Source organism: Barbus barbus (genome assembly GCF_936440315.1).
Source record: "Barbus barbus genome assembly, chromosome: 40".
Classification (NCBI taxonomy): Eukaryota; Metazoa; Chordata; class Actinopteri; order Cypriniformes; family Cyprinidae; genus Barbus; species Barbus barbus.
Window position 1 is genome coordinate 14,427,535 of NC_136718.1, and position 14,140 is coordinate 14,441,674.

The 14,140-nt window shown below is 38.3% G+C and overlaps 1 protein-coding gene across 1 annotated transcript; it reads right to left on the reverse strand.

Moving 5' to 3' along the window:
- Positions 1–1,142: 1,142 nt before the first annotated feature.
- On the reverse strand, positions 1,143–7,366 carry LOC306859519 (rho guanine nucleotide exchange factor 19-like). Its single transcript, XM_079400577.1, has 15 exons — positions 6,733–7,366; positions 5,850–6,374; positions 5,575–5,707; positions 5,408–5,487; positions 5,085–5,323; positions 4,839–4,999; positions 4,362–4,514; positions 4,117–4,246; positions 3,873–3,947; positions 3,713–3,802; positions 3,127–3,290; positions 2,808–2,966; positions 2,561–2,640; positions 1,488–1,592; positions 1,143–1,377 (listed from the first exon to the last, which is right to left on the reverse strand). Exons 1-15 carry the CDS (start codon positions 7,343–7,345, stop codon positions 1,220–1,222), a joined length of 2,865 nt encoding a protein of 954 aa, XP_079256703.1. The 5' UTR covers positions 7,346–7,366; the 3' UTR covers positions 1,143–1,219.
- Positions 7,367–14,140: the final 6,774 nt, after the last annotated feature.

Consider the following 14,140-nt stretch of genomic DNA (forward strand, 5'->3'; position numbering starts at 1 on the left):
GGTATTGGTCTCATATAGACCCTTGAGACACTTTCAGCTAGAATATGCACATTTATTTATTTACAAAGTCACCATAAAGGATTATATTTCAAATGTGATTTAACGTGATTTAACATGCTCAGGATATCAGTACTCCACAAAGAAATTGCCCCAAAAATCTGCCTTACCAAAACAAGAAATACACAAACAGCAGTATCACTGACATAAATAATGGTCATTATTTGAAAGAACACTTCTTGTTATTATTATGCCAGCACTATTTAGTAAATGATTATCTACAGAAGACTAGTGGCATAAACTAATATTTATGTTGCAACAGCAACATCATTCAAAAAATCCAAAATTTGGTTCCAATTTTTCACTAGTAAAAGCGAGCGTTTATCTTTACTGTGTGGCTGTTCAGTGAATCTGCTTACAGCAAGACATCTCACTTTATTTAACCAAGTCAGAGAGAAGTCCTTGTACACTTTTAGAGTGAAATGCCTGCTATACCACCTACAACTAACCCATTTAAATTGGATCTGGTTATTTTGCTAAACATTTTAACAGCTGACATATCCAGATTTCATCCACCCACATGGTGAGCCTGGGACAGCTGTATTTTGAGTAGTGTGCATCTATGGACTGTCAGAAAGCGCAGCACCATATGCTACATGCAGTAACAACACATGCATTTCTTTGCAAGCGAGCCATAGAAAGTAACCAAGGTAATATCACTTGAAGAGCTAGGGATACTTAAAACCTGAAGTGCAAAACTCTTAATTGATTAAGGAGGACTAGTAGCATCAAATAAGGATGAAATCAATAATTCATTAAAATGAAAATAGATATGTAAAACTAATTTTTTTAAATGAATTTGTAAAATTGAATTTATACAATAACTTTGATTTTTTTTTTTAAATGCATCATATTATTTTATCTTAATATTCAATTATTATTATAATTAATTAAATGTTTTTAAATACATTTGTAAAAACTTTGCAAAGTTATTTATTTACATTTATATTTTCAGTTTAATAAATTAATAGATTTGTTTTTTATGTGGCACTTGTTGTCCTCCATCGATGCAATGCATAGTTTCGATTTTTACAGCATACCTTAATAAAGCTAAAATGTTAGCCATGGAATATTCACACAAATTTGCAGTGATGTACAAATTTACTCTGGATTGCTAAAGCGGATTCAAGAAGCTTAAAACAATGTCCCATACTTCAAGGTCTCAGAGAGTCTCTCCCTCTAATTTTTGTGAGACACATTTAATGCGAATGTTTTCACGGAGGTTTCGCAAACGAGCACTGCGGCTTGTGATCTCCTCCACGTAAGTTTTGGGGAACCAGCCCCGCTCTCCATCCGACAACCGGATCCCCTCTACCCACCCTGTGAATTGAAAACATTAAAGGTCATTTATCTCTTTGCAGTCCTCCAGCTTCTCCTCTTCAAAGGGAAAAATGGAGTGTAGCCAGAGGAAGGGAAATGATTTTCCTTACCATCACTTGTAATTGTTACAGCTTGAAGGATGTCTGCCTTCTCCAGCGTTAACTCATCATGCTCCTGAGACTGGTAGCTCTTGATGCACTGGACTTGAGAAAGATCTGTGCAGGCAAATGCAGACATTGTGTAAATATTTTGGTCACAATTTATTTTAAGGTCCAATTCTCGCCATTAACAAACAATTAACTAATTTTGCCACAATAAACTCCTAATTGGCTACTTATTAATAGTTAGTAAGGTAGTTGTTAAGTTTATGTATTGGGTAGGATTAGGGATGTAGAATATGGTCATGCAGAATATGTGCTTTATAATTTCTAATAAACAGCCAATACGTTAATAATAGTCATACTAATAAGCAATGAGTTAATAGTGAGAATTGGTCCCTATACTAAAGTGATATCAATATTTTGTATTAAAACATAAGTCTTAGCATTACAAGGCAGACAAAAAGTTAGGGGTAATAATGAGGACTGCTGATAACTGGATTTGCCGTCCTTCATCGTATGGCATCTAAGACATTAAAGGAATAGTCCACCACAAAATTATTAGTCATCATTTACTCAATCTGTTGATGTCTAAACTTGTATGCTTTATTTACGAAGAATATTTATTCTTTGTAGGCTCCATTTAAAGACATTTTTGTTCAACAGAAGAAATATGGTCATACAGGTTTGGAAAAGACATGAGAGTAAGTAAATGATGAGACAATTTCCATTTTTGGGTGAACTATTCCTTTTAGAGTTTCATTTGAGGTACTTAGTTCACAAGTAAACAGGATATTCTTGAGCAGAACTGTATAATCCACTTTGTTTTCAATGTTATGTCAGAGAAATAACTGATGACTTTGTATGTTAGGCAGAACGGTCCAAACTGCTTATTTTAACACAGCCAAACTTTTGACAATCATCATAAAGTGTCTGGTACGCACTGCAGCTTAACTTGGCGATAATCCACATAATGCTACCAGCCACAATTCACTTTTTACATACCATTTAAATAACAGTTTTAAATTTGAAATGTAGTTAAATCTGAAATGCATGACAAGATGTGAGACAAAGAAAGTACACACCATCATTCTCACTGGTCTGCTCAATAGCTGTCTTTGGATCGGAGGGAAACATGGCTGTTATCCACCGCTGTTTGCTGCTCCTACATATAAAACAAAATGTTCTTGACTCCGTTTTAAACTTAGTTTTATGTATCCTGTGAGGACACAACCAAAACCAATGTGGCTCATTTTCTAGGAACACTCAGATCTATTTGTCAGTGACAGGATTTTGGATGTTAATATTTGAGAATGATGTGAATGTACTCACTCTGTGGGTGACTTGAGCAGAATCTGGTGTTTTAGCTGTTGCCCCTCACATAACTGCAGATAGAAGATGAAGCCTGAGATTCCCTGAAGTTTCTGGCTTAGATCTTTCACCTTGAGGTCTTCAATCTTTGCATGTACAAACACCATGAACTTCCACGTGCTGTGACAGGGTAGAGAGGGGACAGATTTTGTAGCAGAGTAATATCATTTAAACAGTTTTCAGTTGGGTTTGCTTCAGGGTCCAGATACTACATTGGACATTCAAGGACACATTTGCTAGTTTTCTCATTTTATATATCTCTCTTTCCCATTAGACTTACTCCTTCCTTCGGGACAGCAGAAGACAGTCATTAAACAGGTGAAGGTACACAGGCCGAGTGGTAAGTTTAAACTTGGACCCAGAAATACTCAAGTTCTGTGTGTCCACTTCTAGCAGTTCACCATGTTTGACCAACCAGCGAGACTGAGAGATGAGAGGAAAAATCTAAAAAAAAAAGAAAACAAACGCATAAACTGACAAGTCAGTAATATGAAAACATGATGCCAGAAATGTCATGCTTATTCAAACTGATTTTGAATGCAATTTCCAAAAGCAATTATTTATTTTGTATACTTGATAACTATTGTAAGTAAAGTCTTTAATTACATTTAGTCATGTGATATTTATTGTATGACATTTAGACCCTCAAAATGTACAAATTTCAGTTACTAACTGTTTATGGAAAGAACTAAGTCTTCAAAAAAAAACTTCCCCCTATTGGTCACGTCATACTTTGCGAATGGCCCCAAATGAGGCAGGGCTGCCACTGGCACCTCAATAAAAAAACTAAAATTGGTTCATGATGCCCCTGCATTATATACAGTATGTATCTAATTAAACATTAAAATGAATGCTAAATGTTATACCTTGCCCTCAAAGTGAATTTTCTTGTTTAGATGAATTAGTTCTTCCATCCTCTTCATGGACTGCACACTGGAGTTACATTCCTTTATTATCTAGTGAAATAGACCAGATTTAGTTTTCATTTTCATATTCTCCAAAATGGTCCTCTCTTACTTTACTCACCTTTTTGAGCTCATTAAGTGCTTTGGTGGCAGTGTCCTCATCTCGTGATCCAGGCGTTGTTCTCTTTAGGATATTCTATAGTGGACACAGTTCATTACCACAAGATAATTGAATTGATGAACTTTGTAAGCCTTGTTCTAAAGCTTGATAATAGTTTTCAACTTTTAAGACAGCTTTGCAAAATTTAAAAGATGGAGACTGTGCCCGCTAACACAATCACATTTGGATGTGCATGATGGAATACCTCCACTAGCATTTTGAGGCGTGTGATCCTTTGAAAAGGAAGGATAAGGAATGATGTAAGAGGCAGCCTCTGGCATATTGGGTCCTCTTCCAGGCGGGCAAGGATTCCAGGGAAACGGGGATTCTCTTGTCTAAGAAAACACCACAAAGCAAATGAATAAATCTTATTAACAGCAATAATGCAATATGCAACATACACATTGTTATGCTTGTTAGATAACAGTTTTACAGTAAAAGACTGCTTACAGTAGCCGCTGATAGGTCTGTTCCTGATAGGCTTGATTGGTGACGTAAGGCAGATAAACCCTCCGCAGTGCAGGACAGTGGTCAAGGACAATGTCACAAACATCAAAATGCAGAATGTCTCCTTCTAACCTATGCTCCAAATCTTGAAGAAATCTGTGGACATGAGCAGAATTGAAACAGGGATAGTGTACATCTCTGAAGAAGGCTTAAGGTCATTGCACACTGAGTACAAAATTTTTGCACGTTAAAAAAAACGACCTCACGTTGTGTCAATCACGTTTGCACACTGCCTCCGAAACTTTCGTCCGTAAAAAAAATTCGGATCAGGTTCGATTTTCTGCATTTTCGCATTCGTAGCATGCATTTTGATAGGAAAGGATGGGGAATACGAAAAAACGCATGCGAAAATTTCGGACTCAGTGTGCAATGACCTTTACTCTTTCAAAAATAGCAAAATTGTAGTTATTCTTTATTCACCTCTCACTGACTTCTTTCACATCAGGCAGTTTGGAGAAGAGCCACTGCCTCTCCTGTGTCCCAAGACACTCACACAGCTCAGGAGACATCATGAAATGGTCAACTGCAATAGACAAGCTGCGTATGTATGAGGCCTCTGACGTCACCAACTCAAACTTGGCCTGAAATGAGAAAATAAGTCAAGATAAAATGAATGGTTTCTCTCTCAGCAAAATGTGCTGGTTGATAAAAACAAAACAAAGTCACCTCCTGCAGTTTACGCTCTTCATTGCTGAAGTTGTCAAGTTGTCCACTGGACCGAACATCAGGAATATCTTGCCAAAGGGAAAAGGCGGAGCCTCGAGATGAGCGGAAAGAACTGGATGGAGACAGGTTGCCAGAGGACACAGATTCTCCTCTTTCTTCATCGGTTCCTGGCTCCGCCCCCTGCTGCCTTTGTATCTCTCTGTTGATAGCAACATCACTGTACTCCTGATACAAAATCACTGAGAGAGAGAAAGAGAAAACTGGTAAATAATACTATATATATGTATATATCAAATTCCAGATTTGTTGTTTTTTGGACTTACAGTTTGGCAAGAAGCGTGACAGACGTTTAGAGCTACTGGGAGGACTGTCTCCATCCTCATCAATGGAACCCTTTCTCATACTGTGAAAAAAAAGCAGAAATGTTAAATTTTAAAACAGAATTTGTGATATTCTACTCAATGCTTTTGATCTCTAGTTTTAGAGCCACCTTTGCTTGGAACTCCTCCTTTGCTGTGGCAGATTAAAGTCAGCAGAGGGCAGAGGTGGTGCAGACCCCACCGGACTATGTGGTGCACTGTCACTTGATCCCCCTGAGAAGCGATGTTTGGAGCTGGGTTTGTCTACAAACAGAAAAGGGAGGGAGAAGGTATACAAAAGGAATAGAGCTGAAAATATAGTGATGAAGTGTGATAATGACATCAAAGCAAAAGACTTTCACAATAAAGTCTTTCATAGGCTAATCAGTCCTGATGAGTCACTTACAGTCTGAGCTGAGGTTTCCAGACAGGTGGCGGTCCCGGGAGGCCACACGAGCAGAAAGAGACTTGCCCAGCTTAAGGGTAAAAGAGTTTTTCCTCTGGGAGAGTTGTAGACGAGAGATGAGCTCAGAGGCAGAGAAGCGCCGGCGCTCGTTGTCTGCTGAGCGAGAACGGGACAGAGAAAGCAAGGTCCCACTGTTAAGGGCAGGGCCTTCCAGAGCCCCGCAGTCCTCCAGACCCAACCTCTGCCTCCCCCCATCATTTACACCCCCCTCCAATCTGGCACCCTCCTGAAGGGGATCTAAGAAAGGTTTCGGAGGCGTTGGTAAGGCAAGAAGAGAAAGGTCCTCATCTACCTCTGGGAGAGAGCTGAAACTATTGGATGTGGGTATGGTAGAACCCACCATGCCAAGGCCTCCTTCTACGAACGATTCGAAGGATGTTGGAAGCAGGTAATCACACTCCACGCCTGGGTTGCTGAGAGACCCATCATTCATAGTGTCTGGAGAGTACACCCTCATCTTACGCCCTATTAACAACAAGGCATATTGAGTGGAACCATCTACTTGTACATTAATCTCTAGTTTTAACAGACACAATCACTTTAGCACAGTAGGTCCCAGGCTTGTTTCTGGAGACCTGTCAGCAGCACAGATTTTGGACTTATAATATAAACTTGTTTAATTCATCAAGCTTTTAGTAGAGACTCCCACATCCAAAATGTATACTGTATTTAGGATCTTCCAGAGGAGCAGAATCATCTATCAGAAATAAATCTACCACAGTTTCGAGAGGTGAAAGTAACCCTGCACTATAACAAACTATTTGTTGTTTAAAGCAGGAATGTAGTAACTACGTGTCAAGACTTAAATGAGAGAGGCACTTACTTATAGACTTCTCCTTTATGGATCCCAAAGATGTGCGTCTTTGAGGGCGAAATGGGTCCGAACTCTCGAACTCTAAGGGGGAAGGTGGGGAGCTCTGCTGCTGAGGCTCCAAAGAGTTCCTGTTCTCAGGTACATATGTAGAGGACAGAGGCAGAAACAAGTCTCCAGAACTGAGTCCCTTAACTTCTGGTTCAGGTTCTTCATAAACTGTTTCAGGTAAGGCAGTAATGGACGTCCACGTCTGATCTTGAACCCCTTCCACATTATTGCTATCCTGGGACAAATAATTGTCCAGTATTGTGTCTGTACTCCCATTGTTGGCAAAATCAGATGGACTGCTTCCATTGCATCTGACAGGCTTGTTTTCCGGTGTGCATGATTGGAAACCATTAACACTTGGCTGCTGAAGGTCAATGAAGGCCAACGTCTCTTGCTGACACACGGCAATGTGTTGATGCTGTCGCAGGAGAGGCCTACCTTCCCGAGAGTCGCTCAGAGCCTGGGTCTCAACTGAGCCTGGGAACCACATGTCAGAGCTCTCGCCTCTGCAATGGAACGCTTGGAGGTGAGGCTGGAAATCAAGGAGAGGAGAAAATCCATAGCCGGGGAGCATGGCTCAGGAGGCACATGGGTACTGCAAAGAAATTGGGAAACAAAAATAGAAAGAATAAATATAAACTATTATAACTCATGAATCCACATACCTATTGTCTTGACAGATGCTGCATCTCCAAATTTGAGCATAGTGGAGTAGATCCCTCTGGCCAATGTTTTTGTTGTGCCAGCACAGATTTATGCACAGTAAAGCTTGGCTCATCTCTGCAGTTCTTAGTGGATTTGGTGTTCCACTGGGTAAAGTTAAGTCTATCTGAACAGACTCTGCTCTTCCCCCGTGGCAGACTTGGCTCAGCCGCTGCCGCTGCATCTTCCTGTTCTAATTAAAGAGCACAGCATGCAGCCCTCATCCTCTATACTTATCTACATCATATACAGCTGGATCCCTTACTCAAAACTGCTTCTGTAGTGCAGCTTCTGCATGAAGATGTCAAGGCAGTCACATGAGGACACTTCAGTCTCTCCAACTATGATAATGGGCAAGTGTCTAGTCTTGCTTGCGGCTTATACCTGAGATGGAATGCTTCACGAAAAAGACCCTGACTGAGAAGGTCATCTTGGAAGAGGTTTTTTTTCTGTACATATTTCCCATGTTTCCAAACAGCTCTCTATTTACCCAAACAAATCTGGGTCATGGGAGAAGCAACACTTATTAGTATTCAGTGTCTTGCCCTGAGGGACAGGCAAGCCTGAGATAGCTTGAGCTATGACATTTCCTGGGCTATTAAAGCAATGAAGGCTCAGCAAACTGTCAGTGCTGATGACCCACATCTGCCTTATTCACTGACCCATGAAATAAAGAGAGATGTTTTCTAAACTTGGAGATGAAATCCACCCAAGGATGCTAGTTGGGTTGGCTTAAACTATACCTTGCATGCAATTTAGGTGTCTGCATGTCATCAACCAAAAAATATAATGTAAAACTTAATAAATGATTTAATGTGATAGTTTTGAAACCATCTATTGCTAATCTTTGAAACCCTCAAACAATATCTGTAGTACATCTTTTTTTTTTTTTGAGGACACAAAAGAACCTGAGTCTCCCCCAACCTCTCTCCCCCCCGCCCCGTCTCAATTTCTCTTTTAAGCTGAATGTACACGCAGCTAAATCCAACTGCACGATTCAACATGATCCACAAGCAAACATACTTACAAAAACACAATCTGACCCTCAGTACTGATAAAACCTATACCCACATCTGTACAACAAACACACTGCACAAATGGTTACCTGTTCCCTACTCTAAACAAAGGTCTCTTTATTTCTCCAGATAGAGAATGCTGTTAGGTGTACAGGACATGTGAGATTTAAGGAACGAATCTGGATTCTTTACATGCACTCACAGAAATAAAAGTCAGTTGGTACCCTTTGTTTAACGTCTTCGTAATTTGTAATCAAAATATCATTACTTTATTTCTTTATCTGAAATGACTTTTCTTTTCTACTCATGTAATGGATAATGTAAGCCAATAGCCAAAGAGCTATTAAGGCAAAGCTTTAACAAACTCACATTTGCCCTACGGTATTTCTCGCTAAACATCCCATGTTACTTAGACATATGTCAAATCATGCAAGCAAAACTTGGGAACCATTGTAGAATATAACTGTAAATCCCTTTATTGTGCTACACAAATTGAATGTAATATACAAATAGCAGGAGTAATTTTGTGAATGCTGTGCATAGCTATTACTATAAAATAAATTCAATAATACACTACATTATAGCCCATTACAATACAGCTATTCCATACATTAAGTCTTACCCATTTGACAATTTTTAGTAAAATCCACCATGTAATTTTCCATGTTCTCAACATGTTATTTCCTTATGTTTTGGTCTTTGTTGTATACATTCTCCCTGTAATTTTGGAGGGTTCCTGTGACTCAGGGCGTCAACAAAGTAAGTGAATAGAAAACTGCCATCTTCTTCATTGTAGCTACAGTATATGATTAAAAAAAACAATGCTGCAAAAGCCCATGGAAGCTGATAGCAACCGCATGAATCCACAAATATGTACATATTCATCAATGTCAGCAATAACAATGAGGACAAATATTTTGTATTTTAAATAAAGCAAAATATTTGTTTTCATAGCGTATAGCTGTCACTAAGTCACATTAAGTCCTCTTGTAAAATATTTTTTTTATAAATGACTATACACAATATAGACCACAAATAACCTTTCCCCTCTTAATTTCTAGAATTTTTTGCTTGTTTGAGCACAGGGTCTAACAGTGTGGTGTCATAGGCTTATGTTTGTATGTTATATTGCTCTGAAGCAGGCTGACACCACTGGTCTAATTGGCCTGTGACAGAGAGATCCAGGGTGCATCATGGCATCTGCCTCAAACACTCAAACACCTTAGCTCATTTTCAGCTGCTGCAACTCAATAGCAATATGCAAGGGGTAACAAAAAATGACATGATTAGTTGAATATTAAAGGGATAGCTCACTGAAGATATTTACTTATTACTTCATCAAAACATTCAGGTTTTCATCATTTTGGTCAACAGTTTGGACATTCCAAACCTAAATGTTTTGATGATAAATTGTAGGTTTGAAAAGTACGGAAAAGAATAGTTATTTAAGTCTCTGTTTGTGTTCCATGGAAAAAGAACAAAATACAGGTTTAGTACAATATAACGAGTAAATAATGACAGAATTTTCACTTTCAACTGAACTATATCTTTAATAGTTTCCTGCCATGGCGTGGCCTTAAAATATCCAGCACTTTTATTGTAAAAGGTTAATACTTAACTCATTGTCATACATATCTCATTGTAGCGAGAGAAATTCTGATGGGGTTAGTGAGGACATCTGGAGGTGAAGAACACTTGGTTTGTGTTTGGTGTGGGGCCTGATCTCTCAAAGTGCCCGAGGCCTTCCTCCACCTACTCCATCAAGACAGACACCGAAATCACTTTTCACGTTCACAAAACATTGACATTGCCCTCAACACTCTCAACTCCAACACAACAGAGAGAGAAGCCCATAGGTGTAACAAAGCCTGGTTTAAGGTATTACTCAAACAAGCTGAGCTTCTTTAGACCACCTTGAACCCCACGGTCTCTTCTTAAAGAAAAATGTTACCATTTCTTTAGGACATCTGTGCACTCACCGTCTTTCGACATTAGCACCTCCCATACTAGACACACCCGGTCAAATACAGGAGCGTTATGCACACAAGCACTAGTGCTGAGTGTGGAAACAAAGAACTATTATTACATTGATTTTGTTCTGATTTAATAATGCTTCTGTAGGATATTTAAGGAGGTACCACATTGCTTCACATTAAAGTCCAGCATAGGTCTGGTTAAGCACTTGCTTAGTCCAAAATATATTAGCGCTTTCAAATCTCTTTTAAGGTTTAATTATAAACACGTATGCTTTTTAATCGCATGCATTACTTGTTAATGTTCATTTAATAGAAAACAATTTGCAACAGGGCCTTTACATTAATTTACTGATCTACAAATCAACAAGTAACCCAAAAAGCATCAACAAGGAAAAAAGGGGAAAAAAGTCTAAGAAAGAAAATAAAAGCAAATTTCATTAATAAAAGTGCTTAAAATCAAGCAAAATCCAATTTACCCAAACTAATGCATGTTCTTTGTGTTATTGTGAGCAATTCCTTAGTGCATGTTATTCCAAAGACAAAATAGTTTGTTGTCTTAATCTTTAAGTCAAAACATAACTTACACTCTTCTTCTGAGATTATTTTGCTTGTCCAGCGACGTTAGTATTTATAGGCATTGTGGCTAACTCGCATTCGTTCTGTCTCCATTCTGATGTGGGATGCCTACTTTTGGAGATACGATCAATTCCCAGTGGATAAAATCAAGTCCCACCCTACAGTTCACACTTGGAAATATGTCAGACTATGAAAATAAAATGGGTTGCAAACATCTCTTTGTCAGGTCACATAATTATGATCTACAACTAAAATTGACATATGACACTCACTAGCCCTGCTGATGTTTGCAAGATTTATACAGCTCAATCTGTTCTTTAATGTGCCATTAAATTTGTCATTTCAAAGATGACCTACTTTCACCGTTCCATTCACGTCACACTCATTCACACTCAACTTCCTGTTTCCTTTCACTCACTGCTCAGGAGGTGAACTGAGCCAGGCGAACGCTCCCCCTCCCCTCTGCTTTATTATATGGACAGGTAAAGACTAGTCACTCAGAGCAACTTGTTTTGAAATGTGATCGCTACACTGCTTACACTTTGAGAATGACCATGCAGCAGAATGAAATGAGTGTTTGTGACATTTTAATATGCAGATATAAGAATTTTAATGCAAAGGTGGTGCAGTATAAATAGTCTAAAGTGTTTTTTAGAAAAAAGTAATACTAAAAATAAAGTATAGTACTAAAAACAAAAAACTGTGCTATACTAAATTTTATTTAAATATTTTTTTAAACTTTAAACTTAAAAAAAAAATCATTGGAAATCACCACATAATACCTGCATTGCTGGCATTTCTTAAGATTTTCTCTTACAGACTGTATTCAGGTCAATCCATGTAATAAAACACATACAGACTGTTTTATTCACATTAGGTCTAAGCCAGCCTGAAAAAGCCTGCAGGCTGCGTAGCTAAACAGGTGTGCGCAGAGCCAAAGAAAAGCCTTTTACACATACCTGTAGGGCTTGGCTTTTTCAGGATCACTTTTCATAGACAAACACAAACATGTGCACCGTGCAGAAAAACAAAACTCATTTACTCCTGCACTGACACATTTGTACAAGAAGTTATCTGCACCTCCTGTCATTAAGAATTTATTTGCTTTTTATAGACAAATGTTCCTGTTTTTAAACCATAAAAAGTTCCTTCAAATGACAAATAAAAAAAATGCTTGCGCCTTCCAACACATTACAACATTCATAACCTGTTTCTTTTATAGTATAGTCTTGAAATCCATTGGCCTTTTGTAAAAGCAAAATGAGGACAATAAAAATGGTTAACCATTAAGCCTTTTGTGAGCCGAAGAAAAGCAAGTTCATTATCATGGTCGACCCCCACTCCCAATAAAGATCTCTGACACTTTCCACATTCCCCAAATAACTGCGCTTCTGTCATTCCACTTAAATTGCCCAGTAAGCTATACCAGAGTACAAACAAAGAGTCTGGTCTGTCTGAGCTCACGCAACAAGAACAGGCCTTATTTGTGTGTCTGCATCCTATCTGTGCTGACCATTGGGGGAGGCACTAATAGCGTGCAGTCACACAAACAAGGTCTGTTCTTATTGCTCCCCAAACCTCCTCCGTCACCATCTGTTCATTCTGCAGGTGAGCTCTGCTGTTTTTTTTTTAGCCCTTACAAGCCCTTTAAGGCCAGTCAGACTAACAGAGTTGAGTGAAGGGGATTTAGACACCCATTCCACCCCGCGTGGCCCTGTTGACCTGAATTCGGCAAGCTAAATGAGGGTGAGGAGAGAAAGTTTTTGCACGCGAAGAGCGAGGACGGAGTATTACTGGGTGTGGCGTGGCGTCCTTTTCCCCAGACTGCTCTGGTACATGTAGGTGCAAATACAGAATGAGCCTGTTGCCTCCAACTGACAGGTGATGGGGTAGGTGCTCCGTACGCTGGACAGACCATGGGAGGAGTTAGAGAGTGCTTTATGGGATAAAATGAACTGCAAAGTCTCAAAAATTGCATGCATTACATTTAAGTCAAACGATACAAATACTATTTCTGGCATGACAGTGACAAAAAGTACTGCGGTTGTACCATGGTGATTGAATACCATGGAAACCATGGAACTGAATGATTACCATATTTATATAACATGGCATGGGGGTCAATGGCGTAAAAGAACAATAAAGTAAAAATGTCTCTAAAAATGTCATGTGGTGTAACCATTCAATTTTTTTTTGTAAATTTAAGTAAAAAGCATATTTTGGTTACACCTTGAACACACGAGTGTACCTTAATCATTCTTTTAAAAAATATATACATATATAAAGAATTTTTCTATTTTATTTTTGTATTTAAATATGATTTGTAATTTGTGGTGCTGGTTCTTTGCTTTGGCAGACAAATGAATGAATAACTAAATAACTAAATAAATTAATAGTAATTATAAATAAATGATAACTATACATTTAAAAAATATTTCTAAGAAATACTACCATCACATGTGTAACATATTTTAACATACATTATTTATTTATTTAGTTTTATTTACAAAAAATTCTAGGAAATACTATCAAAAAATATCTAACATTGTAACATACATTTAATATCTATACATTTTACATATAAATACACACACAAATACATATACACACACACACACACACACACACACACACACAATACTAATAAACTTACTTTCAGATCGGATCTAATAAAATGTACATTTCTTCATTTGCCTTTTTCCTTTGATATAATACCGACTTATATCACCCTGACATTTATTTACTTTTTGTCCTAAAAAAATATCTAGATGAATTTTAATTCAGAAATTACAGATGTGCTCATCATACAAGATGTGTACTCATTGCAATGTATTTCTGAATCAATTAATTGATCTGACACAAAAATATTTTCCTTGTACACATGGCAGTTCAGTTGTATTGTTACCAGACATCCCTTGCCATCTATTGCTCCTTCCAGTCTGTTCTTATCTCTACCAGCATATATGAGCAATCCAGAGCTGCTGAGAACTACGAGAATGCAATGAGTCATACAAACACACACATAGACTGGCACGGCCGAGCTGGAGGAGCGGCAAGCCGCAGGTTGTGATAGACATTCCAAGGGTCTGGAAGGGTCCC